Source organism: Carcharodon carcharias, chromosome 33 (genome assembly GCF_017639515.1).
Source record: "Carcharodon carcharias isolate sCarCar2 chromosome 33, sCarCar2.pri, whole genome shotgun sequence".
Lineage (NCBI taxonomy): Eukaryota > Metazoa > Chordata > Chondrichthyes > Lamniformes > Lamnidae > Carcharodon > Carcharodon carcharias.
In genome coordinates, this window is record NC_054499.1 from 6,475,258 (window position 1) to 6,498,260 (window position 23,003).

The following is a 23,003-nucleotide window of genomic DNA, read 5'->3' on the forward strand; positions in this document are numbered from 1 at the left end:
TGTAGGTGTTGATGTGGTTTCGGTGGTTTCTGTGGTAGGTTTTGAGGTGGTTTCACTGTTTCCTATGGTAGGTGTTGTGGTGGTTCACTGGTTCCTATGGTAGGTGCTGAGGTGGTTTTGCTGGTCTCTGTTCTAGGTGTTGAGGTGGTTTCCCTGATTTCTGTGGTAGGTGTTGAGGTGGTTTCACTGGTTCCTATGGTAGATGCTGATGTGGTTTCGCTGGTTTCTGTGGTAGGTGTTGAGGTTTTTTTCACTGTTTCCTATGGTAGGTGTTGTGGTAGTTTCACTGGTTCCTATGGTAGGTGTTGAGGTGGTTTTGCTGCCTTCTGTGTTAGGTGTTGAGGTGTGTTCCCTGGTTTCTGTGGTAGATTTGGAGGTGGTTTCATTGGTTTCAATGGGAGGTGTTGAGGTGGTTTCACTGGTTTCTGTGTTAGGTGTTGATGTGGTTTCACTGGTTTCGATGGGATGTGTTGAGGTTATTTTGCTGCTTTCTGTGGTAGGTGTTGAGGTGGATTTGCTGGTTTCTGTGGAAGGTGTTGATGTGGTTTCACTGGTTGCTATTGTAGGTGTTGATGTGGTTTCGGTGGTTTCTGTGGTAGGTGTTGAGGTGGTTTCACTGTTTCCTATGGTAGGTGTTGTGGTGGTTTCACTGGTTCCTATGGTAGGTGCTGAGGTGGTTTTGCTGGCTTCTGTGGTAGATGTTGAGGTGGATTCCCTGGTTTCTGTGGTAGGTGTTGAGGTGGTTTCACTGTTTCCTATGGTAGGTGTTGTGGTGGTTTCACTGGTTCCTATGGTAGGTGCTGAGGTGGTTTTGCTGGTTTCTGTGGTAGGTGTTGAGGTGGTTTCCCTGATTTCTGTTGTAGGTGTTGAGGTGATTTCACTGGTTCCAATGGTAGGTGTTGAGGTGGATTTGCTGGTTTTTGTGGAAGGTGTTGACGTGGTTTCACTGGTTCCTATTGTAGGTGTTGATGTGGTTTCGGTGGTTTCTGTGGTAGGTGTTGAGGTGGTTTCGCTGTTTCCTATGCTAGGTGTTGTGGTGGTTTCACTGGTTCCTATGGTAGGTGCTGAGGTGGTTTTGCTGACTTCTGTGGTAGATGTTGAGGTGGTTTCCCTGGTTTCTGTGGTAGGCGTTGAGGTGGTTCCATTGGTTTCTGTGCTTGGTGTTGGGGTGGAATCGCTGGTTTCTGTGGTAGGTGTTGAGGTGGTTCAACTGGTTCCAATGGTAGGTGCTGAGGTGGTTTTGCTGGTTTCTGTGCTAGGTGTTGAGGTGGATTCCCTGATTTCTGCTGTAGGTGTTGAGGTGATTTCACTGGTTCCTATGGTAGATGCTGATGTGGTTTCGCTGGTTTCTGTGGTAGGTGTTGAGGTGGATTTGCTGGTTTTTGTGGAAGGTGTTGACGTGGTTTCACTGGTTCCTATTGTAGGTGTTGATGTGGTTTTGGTGCTTTCTGTGCTAGGTGTTGAGGTGGTTTCACTGTTTCCTATGCTAGGTGTTGTGGTTGTTTCACTGGTTCCTATGGTAGGTGCTGAAGTAGTTTTGCTGGCTTCTGTGGTAGATGTTGAGGTGGTTTCCCTGGTTTCTGTGGTAGCATTGAGGTGGTTCCATTGGTTTCTGTGCTTGGTGTTGGGGTGGTTTCGCTGGTTTCTGTGGTAGGTGTTGAGGTGGTTTCACTGGTTCCTATGGTAGGTGTTGAGGTGGCTTTGCTGATTTCTGTGGTAGGTGTTGTGGTGGTTTTACTGGTTCCTATTGGAGGTGATGAGGTCGTTTCGCTGGCTTCTGTGGAAGGTGTTGAGGTTGTTTCGCTGGTTTCTGTGTTAGGTGTTGAGGTGTGTTCCCTGGTTTCTGTGGTAGATTTGGAGGTGGTTTCATTGGTTTCAATGGGAGGTGTTGAGGTGGTTTCACTGGTTTCTGTGTTAGGTGTTGATGTGGTTTCACTGGTTTCGATGGGATGTGTTGAGGTTATTTTGCTGCTTTCTGTTTTAGGTGTTGAGGTGGATTTTTTGGTTTCTGTGTAAGGTGTTGACGTGGTTTCACTGGTTCCTATTGTAGGTGTTGATGTGGTTTCGGTGGTTCCTATTGTAGGTGCTGAGGTGGTTTTGCTGCCTTCTGTGGTAGATGTTGAGGTGGTTTCCCTGGTTTCTGTGGTAGGTGTTGAGGTGGTTCCATTGGTTTCTGTGCTAGGTGTTGAGGTGGTTTCCCTGATTTCTGCGGTAGGTGTTGAGGTGGTTTCACTGGATCCTATGGGAGATGCTGATGTGGTTTTGCTTGTTTCTGTGGTAGGTGTTGAGGTGGTTTCACTGTTTCCTATGGTAGGTGTTGTGGTGGTTTCGCTGGTTCCTATGGTAGGTGCTGAATTGGTTTTGCTGGCTTCTGTGGTATTTGTTGGGGTGGTTTCGCTGGTTTTTGTAGTAGGTTTTGAGGTGGCTTCACTGCTTTCTGTGGTAGGTGTTAAGGTGGTTTCGCTCGTAGCTATGATAGCTGTTGATGTGGTGTCACTGATTTCTGTGTTAGGTGTTGAGGTGGTTTGATTGCTTCCTGTGGTAGGTGCTGAGGTGGTTTCGCTACTTTCTGTGGTAGGTGTTAAGCTGGATTGACTGATTTCTACTGGAGTTGTTGAGGTGCTTTCGCTGATTTCTGTGGTAGGTGTTGTGGTGGTTTTACTGGTTCCTATTGGAGGTGATGAGGTCGTTTTGCTGGCTTCTGTGGAAGGTGTTGAGGTGGTTTCGCTGGTTTCTGTGTTAGGTGTTGAGGTGTGTTCCCTGATTTCTGTGGTAGATGTTGAGTTGTTTTCACTGGTTTCAATGGGAAGTGTTGAGTTGGTTTCACTGGTTTCTGTGTTAGGTGTTGATGTGGTTTCACTGGTTTCTGTGGTAGGTGCCAAGTTTTTTTCGCTGGTTGCTGTGGTAGGTATTGAGGTGGTTTTGGTGGTTTCTGTAGTATGTGTTGAGGTGGTTTTGCTGGTGTCTGTGGTAGGTCTTGAGATCGATTTGCTGGTTTCTGTGGTAGTTGTTGAGGTGGTTTTGCTACTTTCTGTGGTCGTTGTTGAGATGTTTTCACTGGTTCCTATGGTAGGTTTTGAGGTGGTTTCGCTGATTTCTACTGGAGGTGTTGAGGTGCTTTTGCTAATTTCTGTGGTAGGTGTTGAGGTGCTTTCGCTGATTTCTGTGGTAGGTGTTGACGTGGGTTCGCTGGTTTCTGTGTTAGATGTTGAGATGGTTTCACTGCTTCCTATGGTAGCTGTTGAGGTGGTTTCGCTGGCTCCTGTGGTAGGTATTGCGGTGGTTTTGCTGGTTTCTGTGGTAGGTGTTGATGTGGTTTTGCTCGTTTCTGTGTTAGGTGTTGAGATGGTTTCACTGGTTTCTGTGGTACGTGTTGTGGTTTCGCTGGTGTCGATGGGAGGTGTTGAGGTTATTTCACTGGTTTCTGTAGTAGGTGTTGAGTTGGTTTCGCTTGTTTCTGTGGAAGGTGTTAAGGTGGTTTCACTCGTATCTATGAGAGCTGTTGATGTGGTGTCACTGATTTCTGTGTTAGGTATTGAGGTGGTTTGATTGCTTCCTGTGGTAGGTGCTGAGGTGGTTTCACCAGTTTTTGTGGTAGGTGCCAAGATATTTTTGCTGGTTTCTGTGGTAGGTGTTGAGGTGGTTTGGCTTGTTTCTGTGGAAGGTGTTAAGGTGGTTTCACTCATATCTATGAGAGCTGTTGATGTGGTGTCACTGATTTCTGTGTTTGGTGTTGAGGTGGTTTGATTGCTTCCTGTGGTAGGTGCTGAGGTGGTTTCAGTACTTTCTGTTGTAGGTGTTGAGCTGGATTTGCTGATTTCTACTGTAGGTGCTGAGGTGCTTTCACTGCTTTCTGTGGTAGGTGTTATGGTGGTAGTTGTTGAGGTGGGTTCCCTGGTTTCTGTGGTAGGTGTTGAGGTGGTTTCGCTGGTTTTGATGGTAGGTGTTGAGGTTACTTTGCTGGTTTTGGTTTTAGGTGTTAATGTGGTTTCACTCGTACCTATGGTAGGTGTTGATGTGATTTCACTGGTTTCTGTGTTAGGTGTTGAGGTGGTTTCATTGCTTTCTGTGGTAGGTGCTGAGGTGGTTTCACCAGTTTTTCTGGTAGGTTTTGAGATGGTTTCGCTGGTTTCGATGGGAGGTGTTGAGGTGGTTTCACTGGTTTCTGTGGTAGGTGTTGAGCTGGTTTCGTTGGGTTCTGCGATAGGTGTTGAGGTGGTTTTGCTCATTTCTGTGGTAGGTGTTGAGTTGGTTTCATTGGTTCCTATGGTAGGTGTTGGGGTGGTTTTGCTGGCTTCTCTGGTAGTTGTTGAGGTGGTTTTTCTGGCTTCTGTGGTAGATGTTGAGGTGGTTTCCCTGGTTTCTGTGGTAGGTGTTGAGGTGGTTCCATTGGTTTCTGTGCTAGGTGTTGAGGTGGTTTCCCTGATTTCTGCGGTAGGTGTTGAGGTGGTTTCACTGGTTCCTATGGTAGATGCTGATGTGGTTTCGCTGGTTTCTGTGGTAGGTGTTGAGGTGGTTTCACTGTTTCCTATGGTAGGTGTTGTGGTGGTTTCACTGGTTCCTATGGTAGGTGCTGAAGTGGTTTTGCTGGCTTCTGTGGTATTCGTTGAGGTGGTTTCGCTGGTTTTTGTAGTAGGTGTTGAGGTGACTTCACTGGTTTCTGTGGTAGGTGTTAAGGTGGTTTCGCTCGTAGCTATGATAGCTGTTGATGTGGTGTCACTGATTTCTGTGTTAGGTGTTGAGGTGATTTGATTGCTTCCTGTGGTAGGTGCTGAGGTGGTTTCGCTACTTTCTGTGGTAGGTGTTAAGCTGGATTGACTGATTTCTACTGGAGTTGTTGAGGTGCTTTTGCTGATTTCTGTGGTAGGTGTTGAGGTGGTTTCACTGGTTCCTATGGTAGGTGCTGAAGTGGTTTTGCTGGCTTCTGTGGTATTCGTTGAGGTGGTTTCGCTGGTTTTTGTAGTAGGTGTTGAGGTGACTTCACTGGTTTCTGTGGTAGGTGTTAAGGTGGTTTCGCTCGTAGCTATGATAGCTGTTGATGTGGTGTCACTGATTTCTGTGTTAGGTGTTGAGGTGGTTTGATTGCTTCCTGTGGTAGGTGCTGAGGTGGTTTCGCTACTTTCTGTGGTAGGTGTTAAGCTGGATTGACTGATTTCTTCTGGAGTTGTTGAGGTGCTTTTGCTGATTTCTGTGGTAGGTGTTGAGGTGGTTTCACTGGTTCCTATGGTAGGTGCTGAAGTGGTTTTGCTGGCTTCTGTGGTAGACGTTGAGGTGGTTTCCCCGGTTTCTGTGGTAGGTGTTGACGTGGTTCCTTTGGTTTCTGTGCTAGGTGTTGAGTTGGTTTCACTGTTTCCTATGGTAGGTGCTGTGGTGGTTTCACTGGTTCCTATGGTAGGTGCTGAAGTGGTTTTGCTGGCTTCTGTGGTATTTGTTGAGGTGGTTTCACAGGTTTTTGTAGTAGGTGTTGAGGTGGCTTCACTGGTTTCTGTGGTAGGTGTTAAGGTGGTTTCGCTCGTCGCTATGATAGCTGTTGATGTGGTGTCACTGATTTCTGTGTTAGGTGTTGAGGTGGTTTGATTGCTTCCTGTGGTAGGTGCTGAGGTGGTATTGCTACTTTCTGTGTTAGGTGCTAAGCTGGATTGACAGATTTCTACTGGAGTTTTTGAGGTGCTTTCGCTGTTTTCTGTGGTAGGTGTTGTGGTGGTTTTACTGGTTCCTATTGGAGGTGATGAGGTCGTTTCGCTGGCTTCTGTGGAAGGTGTTGAGGTGGTTTCACTGGTTTCTGTGTTCGGTGTTGAGGTGTGTTCCCTGGTTTCTGTGGTAGATGTTGAGGTGGTTCCACTAGTTTCAATTGGAGGTGTTGAGGTGGTTTTGGTGGTTTCTGTAGTAGGTGTTGAGGTGGTTTTGCTGGTGTCTGTGGTAGGTGTTGAGGTGGGTTTGCTGGTTTCTGTGGTACTTACTGAGGTGGTTTTGCTTGTTTCTGTGTTAGGTGTTGAGGTGGTTTCGCTGATTTCTACTGGAGGTGTTGAGCTGCTTTTGCTAATTTCTGTGTTAGGTGTTGAGATGGTTTCACTGCTTCCTATGGTAGGTTTTGAGGTGGTTTTGCTGGCTCCTGTGGTAGGTGTTGTGGTGGTTTCACTGGTTTCTGTGGTAGGTGTTGAGGTGGTTTTGCTCGTTTCTGTGTTAGGTGTTGAGATGGTTTTGCTGGTTTCTTTGGTGGGTGTTGTGGTGTTTTTGCTGGCTTCTGTGTTAGGTGTTGAGGTGGTTTCGCTGGTTTCTGTGGAAGGTGTTAAGGTAGTTTCACCCGTATCTATGAGAGTTGTTGATGTGGTGTCACTGATTTCTGTCTTAGGTGTTGAGGTGGTTTGATGGCTTCCTGTGGTAGGTGCTGAGGTGGTTTCACTACTTCCTGTTGTAGGTGTTGAGCTGGATTTGCTGATTTCTACTGGTGGTGTTGAGATGCTTTCACTGCTTTCTGTGGTAGGTGTTGCGGTGTTTTTATTGGTTTCTGTGGTAGTTGTTGAGGTGGGTTCCCTGGTTTCTGTGGTAGGTGTTGAGGTGGTTTCGCTGGTTTTGATGGGAGGTGTTGAGCTTACTTTGCTGGTTTTGGTGGTAGGTGTTAATGTGGTTTCACTTGTACCTATGGTAGGTGTTGATGTGATTTCACCGGTTTCTGTGTTAGGTGTTGAGGTGGTTTCCCTGGTTTCTGTGGTAGGTGTTGAGGTGGTTCCATTGGCTTCTGTGCTAGGTGTTGAGGTGGTTTCCCTGATTTCTGTGGTAGGTGTTGAGGTGGTTTCACTGGTTTCAATGGGAAGTGTTGAGGTGGTTTCGCTGGTTTCTGTGGTAGGTGTTGAGGTGGTTTCACTGTTTCCTATGGTAGGTGTTGTGGTGGTTTCACTGGTTCCTATGGTAGGTGCTGTGGTGATTTCGCTGGCTTCTGTGGTATTTGTTGAGGTGGTTTCACTGGTTTTTGTAGTAGGTGTTGAGGTGGCTTCACTGGTTTCTGTGGTAGGTGTTGATGTGGTTTCGCTCGTAGCTATGATAGCTGTTGATGTGGTGTTACTGATTTCTGTGTTAGGTGTTGAGGTGGTTTGATTGCTTCCTGTGGTAGGTGCTGAGGTGGTTTCGCTACTTTCTGTGGTAGGTGTTAAGCTGGAGTAACTGATTTCTACTGGAGTTGTTGATGTGCTTTCGCTGATTTCTTTGGTAGGTGTTGTGGTGGTTTTACTGGTTCCTATTGGTGGTGATGAGGTCGTTTCACTGGCTTCTGTGGAATGTGTTGAGGTGGTTTCGCTGGTTTCTGTGTTAGGTGTTGAGGTGTGTTCCTTGGTTTCTGTGGTAGATGTTGAGGTGGTTTCATTGGTTTAAATGGGAGGTGTTGAGGTAGTTTCACTGGTTTCTGTGTTAGGTGTTGATGTGGTTTCACTGGTTTCGATGGGATGTGTTGAGGTTATTTTGCTGCTTTCTGTGGTAGGTGTTGAGGTGGATTTGCTGGTTTCTGTGGAAGGTGTTGATGTGGTTTCACTGGTTCCTATTATATGTGTTGATGTGGTTTCGGTGGTTTCTGTGGTAGGTGTTGAGGTTGTTTCACTGTTTCCTATGGTAGGTATTGTGGTGGTTTCACTGCTTCCTATGGTAGGTGCTGAGGTGGTTTTGCTGGCTTCTGTGGTAGATGTTGAGGTGGTTTCCCTGGTTTGTGTGGTAGGTGTTGAGGTGGTTTCGCTGGTTTTGATGGTAGGTGTTGAGGTTACTTTGCTGGTTTTGGTTTTAGGTGTTAATGTGGTTTCACTCGTACCTATGGTAGGTGTTGATGTGATTTCACTGGTTTCTGTGTTAGGTGTTGAGGTGGTTTCACTGCTTTCTGTGGTAGGTGCTGAGGTGGTTTCACCAGTTTTTCTGGTAGGTGTTGAGATGGTTTCGCTGGTTTCGATGGGAGGTGTTGAGGTGGTTTCACTGGTTTCTGTGGTAGGTGTTGAGCTGGTTTCGCTGGGTTCTGCGATAGGTGTTGAGGTGGTTTTGCTCATTTCTGTGGTAGTTGTTGAGTTGGTTTCATTGGTTCCTATGGTAGGTGTTGGGGTGGTTTTGCTGGCTTCTCTGGTAGTTGTTGAGGTGGTTTTTCTGGCTTCTGTGGTAGATGTTGAGGTGGTTCCATTGGTTTCTGTGCTAGGTGTTGAGGTGGTTTCCCTGATTTCTGAGGTAGGTGTTGAGGTGGTTTCACTGGTTCCTATGGTAGATGCTGATGTGGTTTCGCTGGTTTCTGTGGTAGGTGTTGAGGTGGTTTCACTGTTTCCTATGGTAGGTGTTGTGGTGGTTTCACTGGTTCCTATGGTAGGTGCTGAAGTGGTTTTGCTGGCTTCTGTGGTATTCGTTGAGGTGGTTTCGCTGGTTTTTGTAGTAGGTGTTGAGGTGACTTCACTGGTTTCTGTGGTAGGTGTTAAGGTGGTTTCGCTCGTAGCTATGATAGCTGTTGATGTGGTGTCACTGATTTCTGTGTTAGGTGTTGAGGTGGTTTGATTGCTTCCTGTGGTAGGTGCTGAGGTGGTTTCGCTACTTTCTGTGGTAGGTGTTAAGCTGGATTGACTGATTTCTACTGGAGTTGTTGAGGTGCTTTTGCTGATTTCTGTGGTAGGTGTTGAGGTGGTTTCACTGGTTCCTATGGTAGGTGCTGAAGTGGTTTTGCTGGCTTCTGTGGTAGACATTGAGGTGGTTTCCCCGGTTTCTGTGGTAGGTGTTGACGTGGTTCCTTTGGTTTCTGTGCTAGGTGTTGAGTTGGTTTCACTGTTTCCTATGGTAGGTGCTGTGGTGGTTTCACTGGTTCCTATGGTAGGTGCTGAAGTGGTTTTGCTGGCTTCTGTGGTATTTGTTGAGGTGGTTTCACAGGTTTTTGTAGTAGGTGTTGAGGTGGCTTCACTGGTTTCTGTGGTAGGTGTTAAGGTGGTTTCGCTCGTCGCTATGATAGCTGTTGATGTGGTGTCACTGATTTCTGTGTTAGGTGTTGAGGTGGTTTGATTGCTTCCTGTGGTAGGTGCTGAGGTGGTTTCGCTATTTTCTGTGTTAGGTGCTAAGCTGGATTGACAGATTTCTACTGGAGTTTTTGAGGTGCTTTCGCTGTTTTCTGTGGTAGATGTTGTGGTGGTTTTACTGGTTCCTATTGGAGGTGATGAGGTCGTTTCGCTGGCTTCTGTGGAAGGTGTTGAGGTGGTTTCACTGGTTTCTGTGTTCGGTGTTGAGGTGTGTTCCCTGGTTTCTGTGGTAGATGTTGAGGTGGTTCCACTAGTTTCAATTGGAGGTGTTGAGGTGGTTTTGGTGGTTTCTGTAGTAGGTGTTGAGGTGGTTTTGCTGGTGTCTGTGGTAGGTGTTGAGGTGGGTTTGCTGGTTTCTGTGGTACTTACTGAGGTGGTTTTGCTCGTTTCTGTGTTAGGTGTTGAGGTGGTTTCGCTGATTTCTACTGGAGGTGTTGAGCTGCTTTTGCTAATTTCTGTGTTAGGTGTTGAGATGGTTTCACTGCTTCCTATGGTAGGTTTTGAGGTGGTTTTGCTGGCTCCTGTGGTAGGTGTTGTGGTGGTTTCACTGGTTTCTGTGGTAGGTGTTGAGGTGGTTTTGCTCGTTTCTGTGTTAGGTGTTGAGATGGTTTTGCTGGTTTCTTTGGTGGGTGTTGTGGTGTTTTTGCTGGCTTCTGTGTTAGGTGTTGAGGTGGTTTCGCTGGTTTCTGTGGAAGGTGTTAAGGTAGTTTCACCCGTATCTATGAGAGCTGTTGATGTGGTGTCACTGATTTCTGTCTTAGGTGTTGAGGTGGTTTGATGGCTTCCTGTGGTAGGTGCTGAGGTGGTTTCACTACTTCCTGTTGTAGGTGTTGAGCTGGATTTGCTGATTTCTACTGGTGGTGTTGAGATGCTTTCACTGCTTTCTGTGGTAGGTGTTGCGGTGTTTTTATTGGTTTCTGTGGTAGTTGTTGAGGTGGGTTCCCTGGTTTCTGTGGTAGGTGTTGAGGTGGTTTCGCTGGTTTTGATGGGAGGTGTTGAGCTTACTTTGCTGGTTTTGGTGGTAGGTGTTAATGTGGTTTCACTTGTACCTATGGTAGGTGTTGATGTGATTTCACCGGTTTCTGTGTTAGGTGTTGAGGTGGTTTCCCTGGTTTCTGTGGTAGGTGTTGAGGTGGTTATATTGGTTTCTGTGCTAGGTGTTGAGGTGGTTTCCCTGATTTCTGCGGTAGGTGTTGAGGTGGTTTCACTGGATCCTATGGTAGATGCTGATGTGGTTTTGCTGGTTTCTGTGGTAGGTGTTGAGGTGGTTTCACTGTTTCCTATGGTAGGTGTTGTGGTGGTTTCACTGGTTCCTATGGTAGGTGCTGAAGTGGTTTTGCTGGCTTCTGTGGTATTTGTTGAGGTTGTTTCGCTCGTTTTTGTAGTAGGTGTTGAGGTGGCTTCACTGGTTTCTGTGGTACGTGTTAAGGTGGTTTCGCTCGTAGCTATGATAGCTGTTGATGTGGTGTTACTGATTTCTGTGTTAGGTGTTGAGGTGGTTTGATTGCTTCCTGTGGTAGGTGCTGAGGTGGTTTCGCTACTTTCTGTGGTAGGTGTTAAGCTGGAGTAACTGATTTCTACTGGAGTTGTTGATGTGCTTTCGCTGATTTCTTTGGTAGGTGTTGTGGTGGTTTTACTGGTTCCTATTGGTGGTGATGAGGTCGTTTCACTGGCTTCTGTGGAATGTGTTGAGGTGGTTTCGCTGGTTTCTGTGTTAGGTGTTGAGGTGTGTTCCTTGGTTTCTGTGGTAGATGTTGTGGTGGTTTCATTGGTTTAAATGGGAGGTGTTGAGGTAGTTTCACTGGTTTCTGTGTTAGGTGTTGATGTGGTTTCACTGGTTTCGATGGGATGTGTTGAGGTTATTTTGCTGCTTTCTGTGGTAGGTGTTGAGGTGGATTTGCTGGTTTCTGTGGAAGGTGTTGATGTGGTTTCACTGGTTCCTATTATATGTGTTGATGTGTTTTCGGTGGTTTCTGTGGTAGGTGTTGAGGTTGTTTCACTGTTTCCTATGGTAGGTATTGTGGTGGTTTCACTGCTTCCTATGGTAGGTGCTGAGGTGGTTTTGCTGGCTTCTGTGTTAGATGTTGAGGTGGTTTCCCTGGTTTGTGTGGTAGGTGTTGAGGTGGTTTCGCTGGTTTTGATGGTAGGTGTTGAGGTTACTTTGCTGGTTTTGGTTTTAGGTGTTAATGTGGTTTCACTCGTACCTATGGTAGGTGTTGATGTGATTTCACTGGTTTCTGTGTTAGGTGTTGAGGTGGTTTCACTGCTTTCTGTGGTAGGTGCTGAGGTGGTTTCACCAGTTTTTCTGGTAGGTGTTGAGATGGTTTCGCTGGTTTCGATGGGAGGTGTTGAGGTGGTTTCACTGGTTTCTGTGGTAGGTGTTGAGCTGGTTTCGCTGGGTTCTGCGATAGGTGTTGAGGTGGTTTTGCTCGTTTCTGTGGTGGTTGTTGAGTTGGTTTCATTGGTTCCTATGGTAGGTGTTGGGGTGGTTTTGCTGGCTTCTCTGGTAGTTGTTGAGGTGGTTTTTCTGGCTTCTGTGGTAGATGTTGAGGTGGTTTCCCTGGTTTCTGTGGTAGGTGTTGAGGTGGTTCCATTGGTTTCTGTGCTAGGTGTTGAGGTGGTTTCCCTGATTTCTGAGGTAGGTGTTGAGGTGGTTTCACTGGTTCCTATGGTAGATGCTGATGTGGTTTCGCTGGTTTCTGTGGTAGGTGTTGAGGTGGTTTCACTGTTTCCTATGGTAGGTGTTGTGGTGGTTTCACTGGTTCCTATGGTAGGTGCTGAAGTGGTTTTGCTGGCTTCTGTGGTATTCGTTGAGGTGGTTTCGCTGGTTTTTGTAGTAGGTGTTGAGGTGACTTCACTGGTTTCTGTGGTAGGTGTTAAGGTGGTTTCGCTCGTAGCTATGATAGCTGTTGATGTGGTGTCACTGATTTCTGTGTTAGGTGTTGAGGTGGTTTGATTGCTTCCTGTGGTAGGTGCTGAGGTGGTTTCGCTACTTTCTGTGGTAGGTGTTAAGCTGGATTGACTGATTTCTTCTGGAGTTGTTGAGGTGCTTTTGCTGATTTCTGTGGTAGGTGTTGAGGTGGTTTCACTGGTTCCTATGGTAGGTGCTGAAGTGGTTTTGCTGGCTTCTGTGGTAGACATTGAGGTGGTTTCCCCGGTTTCTGTGGTAGGTGTTGACGTGGTTCCTTTGGTTTCTGTGCTAGGTGTTGAGTTGGTTTCACTGTTTCCTATGGTAGGTGTTGTGGTGGTTTCACTGGTTCCTATGGTAGGTGCTGAAGTGGTTTTGCTGGCTTCTGTGGTATTTGTTGAGGTGGTTTCGCTCGTTTTTGTAGTAGGTGTTGAGGTGGCTTCACTGGTTTCTGTGGTACGTGTTAAGGTGGTTTCGCTCGTAGCTATGATAGCTGTTGATGTGGTGTTACTGATTTCTGTGTTAGGTGTTGAGGTGGTTTGATTGCTTCCTGTGGTAGGTGCTGAGGTAGTTTCGCTACTTTCTGTGGTAGGTGTTAAGCTGGAGTAACTGATTTCTACTGGAGTTGTTGATGTGCTTTCGCTGATTTCTTTGGTAGGTGTTGTGGTGGTTTTACTGGTTCCTATTGGTGGTGATGAGGTCGTTTCACTGGCTTCTGTGGAATGTGTTGAGGTGGTTTCGCTGGTTTCTGTGTTAGGTGTTGAGGTGTGTTCCTTGGTTTCTGTGGTAGATGTTGAGGTGGTTTCATTGGTTTAAATGGGAGGTGTTGAGGTAGTTTCACTGGTTTCTGTGTTAGGTGTTGATGTGGTTTCACTGGTTTCGATGGGATGTGTTGAGGTTATTTTGCTGCTTTCTGTGGTAGGTGTTGAGGTGGATTTGCTGGTTTCTGTGGAAGGTGTTGATGTGGTTTCACTGGTTCCTATTATATGTGTTGATGTGGTTTCGGTGGTTTCTGTGGTAGGTGTTGAGGTTGTTTCACTGTTTCCTATGGTAGGTATTGTGGTGGTTTCACTGCTTCCTATGGTAGGTGCTGAGGTGGTTTTGCTGGCTTCTGTGGTAGATGTTGAGGTGGTTTCCCTGGTTTGTGTGGTAGGTGTTGAGGTGGTTTCGCTGGTTTTGATGGTAGGTGTTGAGGTTACTTTGCTGGTTTTGGTTTTAGGTGTTAATGTGGTTTCACTCGTACCTATGGTAGGTGTTGATGTGATTTCACTGGTTTCTGTGTTAGGTGTTGAGGTGGTTTCACTGCTTTCTGTGGTAGGTGCTGAGGTGGTTTCACCAGTTTTTCTGGTAGGTGTTGAGATGGTTTCGCTGGTTTCAATGGGAGGTGTTGAGGTGGTTTCACTGGTTTCTGTGGTAGGTGTTGAGCTGGTTTCGCTGGGTTCTGCGATAGGTGTTGAGGTGGTTTTGCTCATTTCTGTGGTAGTTGTTGAGTTGGTTTCATTGGTTCCTATGGTAGGTGTTGGGGTGGTTTTGCTGGCTTCTCTGGTAGTTGTTGAGGTGGTTTTTCTGGCTTCTGTGGTAGATGTTGAGGTGGTTTCCCTGGTTTCTGTGGTAGGTGTTGAGGTGGTTCCATTGGTTTCTGTGCTAGGTGTTGAGGTGGTTTCCCTGATTTCTGAGGTAGGTGTTGAGGTGGTTTCACTGGTTCCTATGGTAGATGCTGATGTGGTTTCGCTGGTTTCTGTGGTAGGTGTTGAGGTGGTTTCACTGTTTCCTATGGTAGGTGTTGTGGTGGTTTCACTGGTTCCTATGGTAGGTGCTGAAGTGGTTTTGCTGGCTTCTGTGGTATTCGTTGAGGTGGTTTCGCTGGTTTTTGTAGTAGGTGTTGAGGTGACTTCACTGGTTTCTGTGGTAGGTGTTAAGGTGGTTTCGCTCGTAGCTATGATAGCTGTTGATGTGGTGTCACTGATTTCTGTGTTAGGTGTTGAGGTGGTTTGATTGCTTCCTGTGGTAGGTGCTGAGGTGGTTTCGCTACTTTCTGTGGTAGGTGTTAAGCTGGATTGACTGATTTCTACTGGAGTTGTTGAGGTGCTTTTGCTGATTTCTGTGGTAGGTGTTGAGGTGGTTTCACTGGTTCCTATGGTAGGTGCTGAAGTGGTTTTGCTGGCTTCTGTGGTAGACGTTGAGGTGGTTTCCCCGGTTTCTGTGGTAGGTGTTGACGTGGTTCCTTTGGTTTCTGTGCTAGGTGTTGAGTTGGTTTCACTGTTTCCTATGGTAGGTGCTGTGGTGGTTTCACTGGTTCCTATGGTAGGTGCTGAAGTGGTTTTGCTGGCTTCTGTGGTATTTGTTGAGGTGGTTTCACAGGTTTTTGTAGTAGGTGTTGAGGTGGCTTCACTGGTTTCTGTGGTAGGTGTTAAGGTGGTTTCGCTCGTCGCTATGATAGCTGTTGATGTGGTGTCACTGATTTCTGTGTTAGGTGTTGAGGTGGTTTGATTGCTTCCTGTGGTAGGTGCTGAGGTGGTTTCGCTATTTTCTGTGTTAGGTGCTAAGCTGGATTGACAGATTTCTACTGGAGTTTTTGAGGTGCTTTCGCTGTTTTCTGTGGTAGGTGTTGTGGTGGTTTTACTGGTTCCTATTGGAGGTGATGAGGTCGTTTCGCTGGCTTCTGTGGAAGGTGTTGAGGTGGTTTCACTGGTTTCTGTGTTCGGTGTTGAGGTGTGTTCCCTGGTTTCTGTGGTAGATGTTGAGGTGGTTCCACTAGTTTCAATTGGAGGTGTTGAGGTGGTTTTGGTGGTTTCTGTAGTAGGTGTTGAGGTGGTTTTGCTGGTGTCTGTGGTAGGTGTTGAGGTGGGTTTGCTGGTTTCTGTGGTACTTACTGAGGTGGTTTTGCTCGTTTCTGTGTTAGGTGTTGAGGTGGTTTCGCTGATTTCTACTGGAGGTGTTGAGCTGCTTTTGCTAATTTCTGTGTTAGGTGTTGAGATGGTTTCACTGCTTCCTATGGTAGGTTTTGAGGTGGTTTTGCTGGCTCCTGTGGTAGGTGTTGTGGTGGTTTCACTGGTTTCTGTGGTAGGTGTTGAGGTGGTTTTGCTCGTTTCTGTGTTAGGTGTTGAGAAGGTTTTGCTGGTTTCTTTGGTGGGTGTTGTGGTGTTTTTGCTGGCTTCTGTGTTAGGTGTTGAGGTGGTTTCGCTGGTTTCTGTGGAAGGTGTTAAGGTAGTTTCACCCGTATCTATGAGAGCTGTTGATGTGGTGTCACTGATTTCTGTCTTAGGTGTTGAGGTGGTTTGATGGCTTCCTGTGGTAGGTGCTGAGGTGGTTTCACTACTTCCTGTTGTAGGTGTTGAGCTGGATTTGCTGATTTCTACTGGTGGTGTTGAGATGCTTTCACTGCTTTCTGTGGTAGGTGTTGCGGTGTTTTTATTGGTTTCTGTGGTAGTTGTTGAGGTGGGTTCCCTGGTTTCTGTGGTAGGTGTTGAGGTGGTTTCGCTGGTTTTGATGGGAGGTGTTGAGCTTACTTTGCTGGTTTTGGTGGTAGGTGTTAATGTGGTTTCAATTGTACCTATGGTAGGTGTTGATGTGATTTCACCGGTTTCTGTGTTAGGTGTTGAGGTGGTTTCCCTGGTTTCTGTGGTAGGTGTTGAGGTGGTTCCATTGGTTTCTGTGCTAGGTGTTGAGGTGGTTTCCCTGATTTCTGCGGTAGGTGTTGAGGTGGTTTCACTGGATCCTATGGTAGATGCTGATGTGGTTTTGCTGGTTTCTGTGGTAGGTGTTGAGGTGGTTTCACTGTTTCCTATGGTAGGTGTTGTGGTGGTTTCACTGGTTCCTATGGTAGGTGCTGAAGTGGTTTTGCTGGCTTCTGTGGTATTTTTTGAGGTGGTTTCGCTCGTTTTTGTAGTAGGTGTTGAGGTGGCTTCACTGGTTTCTGTGGTAGGTGTTAAGGTGGTTTCGCTCGTAGCTATGATAGCTGTTGATGTGGTGTTACTGATTTCTGTGTTAGGTGTTGAGGTGGTTTGATTGCTTCCTGTGGTAGGTGCTGAGGTGGTTTTGCTACTTTCTGTGGTAGGTGTTAAGCTGGAGTAACTGATTTCTACTGGAGTTGTTGATGTGCTTTCGCTGATTTCTTTGGTAGGTGTTGTGGTGGTTTTACTGGTTCCTATTGGTGGTGATGAGGTCGTTTCACTGGCTTCTGTGGAATGTGTTGAGGTGGTTTCGCTGGTTTCTGTGTTAGGTGTTGAGGTGTGTTCCCTGGTTTCTGTGGTAGATGTTGAGGTGGTTTCATTGGTTTAAATGGGAGGTGTTGAGGTAGTTTCACTGGTTTCTGTGTTAGGTGTTGATGTGGTTTCACTGGTTTCGATGGGATGTGTTGAGGTTATTTTGCTGCTTTCTGTGGTAGGTGTTGAGGTGGATTTGCTGGTTTCTGTGGAAGGTGTTGACGTGGTTTCACTGGTTCCTATTATAGGTGTTGATGTGGTTTCGGTGGTTTCTGTGGTAGGTGTTGAGGTTGTTTCACTGTTTCCTATGGTAGGTATTGTGGTGGTTTCACTGGTTCCTATGGTAGGTGCTGAGGTGGTTTTTCTGGCTTCTGTGTTAGATGTTGAGGTGGTTTCCCTGGTTTCTGTGGTAGGTGTTGAGGTGGTTCCATTGGTTTCTGTGCTAGGCGTTGAGGTGGTTTCGCTGGTTTCTGTGGTAGGTGTTGAGGTGGTTTCACTGTTTCCTATGGTAGATGTTCTGGTGGTTTCACTGGTTCCTATGGTAGGTGCTGAAATGGTTTTGCTTGCTTCTGTGTTATTTGTTGTGGTGGTTTTGCTCGTTTCTGTGTTAGGTGTTGAGTTGGTTTTGCTGGTTTATTTGGTGGGTGTTGTGGTGTTTTTGCTGGCTTCTGTGGTAGGTGTTGAGGTGGTTTCGCTGGTTTCTGTGGTACGTGTTGTTGTTCCGCTGGTGTCGATGTGAGGTGTTGAGGTTATTTCGCTGGTTTCTGTAGTAGGTGTTGAGGTGGTTTCGCTTGTTTCCGTGGAAGGTGTTAAGGTGGTTTCACTCGTATCTATGAGAGCTCTTGATGTGGTGTCACTGATTTCTGTGTTAGGTGTTGAGGTGGTTTGATTGCTTCCTGTGGTAGGTGCTGAGGTGGTTTCACTACTTTCTGTTGTAGCTGTTGAGCTGGATTTGCTGATTTCTACTGGAGGTGTTGAGATGCTTTCACTGCTTTCTTTGGTAGGTGTTGCGTTGGTTTTATTGGTTTCTGTGGTAGTTGTTGAGGTGGGTTCCCTGGTTCCTGTGTTAGGTGTTGATGTGGTTTTGCTGGTTTTGATGGGAGGTGTTAATGTGGTTTCACTTGTACCTATGGTAGGTGTTGATGTGATTTCACTGGTTTCTGTGTTAGGTGTTGAGGTGGTTTCATTGCTTTCTGTGGTAGGTGCTGAGGTGGTTTCACCAGTTTTTGTGGTAGGTGTTGAGATGGTTTCGCTGGTTTCGATGGGAGGTGTTGCGGTGGTTTCACTGGTTTCTGTGGTTGGTGTTGAGCTGGTTTCGCTGGTTTCTGCGGTAGGTGTTGAGGTGGTTTTGCTCGTTTCTGTGGTAGTTGTTGAGTTGGTTTCATTGGTTCCTATGGTAGGTGTTGGGGTGGTTTTGCTGGCCTCTCTGATAGTTGTTGAGGTGGTTTCACTGGTTTCTGTGGTAGGTGTTGAGGTGGTTTCACTGGTTCCTATGGTAGGTGTTGAGGTGGTTTTGCTGGCTTCTGTGGTAGATGTTGAGGTGGTTTCCCTGGTTTCTGTGGTAGGTGTTGAGGTGGTTCCATTGGTTTCTGTGATAGGTGTTGAGGTGGTTTCCCTGATTTCTGCGGTAGGTGTTGAGGTGGTTTCACTGGATCCTATGGTAGATGCTGATGTGGTTTTGCTGGTTTCTGTGTTAGGTGTTGAGGTGTGTTCCCTGGTTTCTGTGGTAGATGTTGAGGTGGTTTCATTGGTTTAAATGGGAGGTGTTGAGGTGGTTTCACTGGTTTCTGTGTTAGGTGTTGATGTGGTTTCACTGGTTTCGATGGGATGTGTTGAGGTTATTTTGCTGCTTTCTGTGGTAGGTGCTGAGGTGGATTTGCTGGTTTCTGTGGAAGGTGTTGACATGGTTTCACTGGTTCCTATTATAGGTGTTGATGTGGTTTCAGTGATTTCTGTTTTAGATGTTGAGGTGGTTTCACTGTTTCCTATGGTAGGTGTTGTGGTGGTTTCACTGGTTCCTATGGTAGGTACTGAGGTGGTTTTGCTGGCTTCTGTGGTAGATGTTGAGGTGGTTTCCCTGGTTTCTATGGTAGGTGTTGAGTTGGTTCCATTGGTTTCTGTGCTAGGTGTTGAGGTGGTTTCGCTGGTTTCTGTGGTAGGTGTTGAGGTGGTTTCACTGTTTCCTATGGTAGATGTTCTGGTGCTTTCACTGGTTCCTATGGTAGGTGTTGAAGTGGTTTTGCTGGCTTCTGTGGTATTTTTTGAGATGGTTTCACTGGTTTTTGACTCAAAGCCTTCCCACACATACACACACACACACACTCACACACACACACACAGAGAAGCTATCCAAACCCACTATTAATGCACTTTTACAAAAAAAATCACAATAATATTATGAGAATTATTATATTTTCATGACATATCCACATCTTGTGAATTAATAAATAAAAATTCTGAAGTCACCACCCCCTCTCTCTCTCTCTCCCCCAACCACCCCCTCTCTCTCTCTCTCCCTAACCTCCCCCTCTCTCTCTCTCTCCCCCTAACCACCCCCTCTCTCTCTCCCCCTAACCACCCCCTCTCTCTCTCTCCCCCTAACCTCCCCCCCTCTCTCTCTCCCCCTAACCTCCCCCTCTCTCTCTCTCTCCCCCTAACCTCCCCCCTCTCTCTCTCCCCCTAACCTCCCCCTCTCTCTCTCTCTTTCATTGATTTCTGTGGTATGTGTTGTGGTGGTTTTACTGGTTTCTGTGGTAGGTGTTAATCTGGTTTCACTCGTATCTATGGTAGGTGTTGATGTGATTTCACTGGTTTCTGTGTTAGGTGTTGAGGTGGCTACATTGGTTTCTGTGGTAGGTGTTGAGGTGGTTATGCTGGTTTCTGTGGTAGACGTTGAGGTGCTCGCACTGATTGCTATGGTTATAAACAAAAAAGCATAAATCAGTCCTGCACTGAAGTGGATTATAATCCTTGTCCCTATTTGGGACTATTCTGGGTCAGGCGTACTCATTGGATGATCACTCTCTTTTAAGATTGAGAATGACAGGCCTCACACGGACACTAAAATGGGTCTAAAGAACTAATCTAACACTGCCCGAAGGAAAGAAACCACCAAAGAATATTGCCATCTTCCGGTTAGTTTTTTTTTAGCTTTGACAGTTCTAGGAAAAGAAATTATAAATTTATTTCTATGAGAGAATCTAGGTCTTAATAATATTACAGAGATATATTCAAGGTATCCATCAATATTTAAAGTAGTATTTAAGTTAAATCCCTGAGTAGAAGGCTACAGAGTTAATTATGGCGAGTAGTATTATAGCTACACTTCAGAAGCCATACTTTTACATATGACAGATGCCATGTAGTTCCAATAATTATCCCATGAAAGAGCTAAACCAGCAGGCAACATGTTGAGCACACATGCTGGGCAGCATGCTTTGTTTTAGTCAATGTCCTTCGCTTTAGTCAACATCCTTCAAGCAAACAGGATACTGAGGAGCATAGGTGATGGTCACTATACTCAATTTCCAGGATTCATTTAACAAGTTATTTCAGGTCATCCTTAAGATAATTTATTATTAGATTGAGGGATCTAACAATTTATCAATTCCTTGCTGACTAGCTGTAGAGGCCAGTTCCTGTTTTTATGGGGAACTGTCTTGTGTCGGAGGATATAACATATTCTATGCCATACTATGTTAGTGTCGTTGAGCGTATAATTATGCCAATGCATGTTTATAGTTTCTGAACCTTTGTCCCACAGATGAATTCTGCCTTTAATTTTTAATCCCTACTTCATAGGAGGATCACTCTTCTTAATCTTATAATTCTGTATTTATAGCTGGATTCTCTTAAAACTTCATATTTATGGCTACATTCCTTCACACAGTCCTCAACCCTCATCCACACTCTCCATGACCGATCCATGCCACCTCATGCCAAGCGAATCCACAAGGTTCAGCCCTGTTTCTAACAGGTCTAATCTGTGCACATTGAGCTTCAGACACCTCTCACACCAAAATCAGACGTGAACGGAGGGAGCTGCTGATTTCAATGGGCATGCGCAAATCCAGACCTTGGCCCATTCCTGCCCCATGTGTAAATGGTAGCTTCCGTGTTCAGGTATGGGACTTCCAGACTTGGGCTTCTTTTGCCATTTTCACCATGAAGCGGCCTTCGTCTCTTCATGCTATCAGAGACCTTATCTGTGTTCTAACCCTCCACCCCATTCCACATTTCCCTGGCTCTGCACTTCCTTAAAAACTATTCAATCTCTGACAAGGAGAGGCAATATAAACTACAATGCACAACTTTAAGGGGAATGTAGGAACAAAAGATCTTGGAAGTGTATATACACAATCTTTGAAGATGTTATGAGAAATTGAGAAGACTTTTAAAAATGCATACAGACTTCTTTCTATCTTTCAGCCTCCCCGTTGTTGCCCATTGACCACCTGATATGATATTCAGGTGGCCCTCTGAATGGGTGAGCAGCCCACCTGCCAGAAAGAGCTTTAATTACATAAATCCAGGGATTTGATGCCAGTCCTCAAAGGAGGATCACTGGTGTCCTTTTAAAAGACAACTACAGGTAAGGACAGCTTACGGACAGAAATTTTAGGTCAGAGTACGGGTGCTCAAGCGTAAAACAGCGCGTGATGATGTTGGGTGTGCATCCCGATGTTATCACGCACTCGCGCGATATTTCAGTCAGTGGGCATGCACAATGTCGGAAGCGTGCTCACCAACAATTAAAAGGGCAATTAAGCCCATTAAAGTTCCAATTGTCCCTGATTTTTCATGGTCTGTCCAACCTTATGGGTGGCGGATTGGCAAATCTGTCAGGCGGACTTTGCATTTTTGATGAAACATCACCCAAGAATGGAATGAGGTTTCCGTTAATAAATAGAAATAAAATAAAAATGTATGGACATCATTTTCATCATGTATGTGTCAGGTGACTGATTCTGATGTGTAGACATTTTTTTCCTGGATTTTAAATTTTTATTTATTGGTTATAAATTCTTCAGCTCTCTGAGGCAGCTTTCTGCCTTCAGGGAGCTTTCAATTCACGCTCCCCCACGCTCACGTCAGCACTTGCCCTCCTGCCGCCCCCAACCCGGCAGCCCTGGGCATTTCAGTGCGTGCTTCACGCTGGCTGCCCAATAATTGACCCGGCAACATGACATTGCAGCCAGTGGCCGTTCACAGGCAGCAGTTGATTCCCAGGCCACTCCCGGGCTGGCCAACCTAAAAATCCTGCCCTATGTTATTTTCGTGGGGCAAGGAATGACTGGTGAATTTTGCTTTGGAATCTCATCTCACTCCACACCCACACAGATCACCCCTCCAATAAACTCTGACCCATTACCAGTTTGCGGATATTTCACCCCAACACACACCACCCACCCTTGCCCCAGTCCCAGGTTCTCTCTCCTCCTCACCCTCTCAGGCCAGTCAGCTCAGCGTGTGAACAGTTGATTAGCAAACATATTACTGAAGAGTATAACATATCGAGACTCACCTGCAGCTATAGCAAAAACCAGGCAGCATAAGTATATACTAGTCCTCATTTTGTACATTGTGCTTTTTGTTTTAAAATCCCAGTCAAAACAAGACTTGAAAGGGACAAAACGATAGAGGAGTTAAAATAGTTGAAGTTGGAAATGAGCTGTTTTTCAAGGTATCTTCAGGTAAAGTTCATTCCAATTCTAAAGATGGGCTAGTAATCCACTGGAGTAAGTGGTGAAAGTGTCGGAGGCAGTTAAACTGAAGTGCGATAATATGTTCCAACAATGAACTTTGTGACTCCAGATAAATAAATTATCAGACCAAGGTCATATATTCTCTAGGTGTTTAGTGCCCCATAACTAATGGGGAAGTTATCCATTTCTTTGGGACAGAATCAGTGGTTCCTGTACTGATTTTGCTTCATGTGTCTTAAGGAAGGACTTACACTGAGAATGACTTTCAGTGCACATTGTCTTGCTTGACAATACCTAGGACTTTTGAGTATTTCAATGTTATTTTATGATCATCATTTTTAGCTAACTCCATTACACAATCATACAAACATATGAATTAGGAGCAGGAGTAGGCCACTGACCTGAATGTAACCTCAACCCCACATTCCTACTTACACCCTGATAATCTTTCAACCGTTGTTAATCAAGAATCTATTTAGCTTGGCCTTAAAAATATTCAAAGTCTCTGCTTCCATCACCTTTTGAGGAAGAAAATTCCAAAGACTCAGAGAAAAAAAATTCTCCTTGTGTGTTTCTTAGGTGAACGACTCCTTATTTTTAAACAGTCACCGCTAGTTCTGGATTCCCACACAAGAGGAAACATCCTCTCCACATCCACCCTGTTAAGAGCCCTCAGGGTTGTAAATGTTTCTATTAAGTTGCCTCTTACTCTTCTAAATTCCAGTGGATACAAGCCCAGCCTGTCCAGCCTTTCCTCATAAGAAAACCCACCCATTCCTGGTATTAGTCTAGTAAACCTTCTCTGAACTGCTTCTAATGCCTTTACATTTGTCTTTAAATAAGGAGATCAGTATTGCACACAATACTCCAGATGTGGTCTCACCAGTGCCCTGTACAACTGAAGCATTAGCTCCTTACTTTTGTAATCAATTCCCCTCACAATAAGTGATAACAGTCTATTAGCTTTCCAAATTAACTGCTGTACCTGCATAATAACCTTTTGTGATTCATGCATCGGACCGATCCCTCTGAATCTCAGAGCTCTGCAATCTCTCACCATTTAGATAATAAGCTTATTTTTTATTCTTCCTTCCAAAATGGACGATTTCACATTTGCCCACATTATACTCCATTTGCCAGATCTTTGCCCACTCACTTAACC

At 45.7% G+C, this 23,003-nt stretch overlaps 1 protein-coding gene across 1 annotated transcript; it reads right to left on the reverse strand.

Moving 5' to 3' along the window:
• Positions 1-522: 522 nt before the first annotated feature.
• Positions 523-20,324, reverse strand: LOC121272216 (mucin-5AC-like; the record flags this gene model as incomplete). The annotated part of the gene is made up of 8 exons (XM_041178742.1): positions 20,212-20,324; positions 17,063-17,223; positions 12,278-12,382; positions 11,684-12,208; positions 8,190-8,959; positions 7,133-7,319; positions 4,985-5,527; positions 523-1,052 (listed from the first exon to the last, which is right to left on the reverse strand). Coding segments are annotated over exons 1-8 (2,934 nt in total), but the record flags the coding sequence as incomplete, so codon positions are not given.
• Between the last annotated feature and the right edge of the window lie 2,679 nt (positions 20,325-23,003).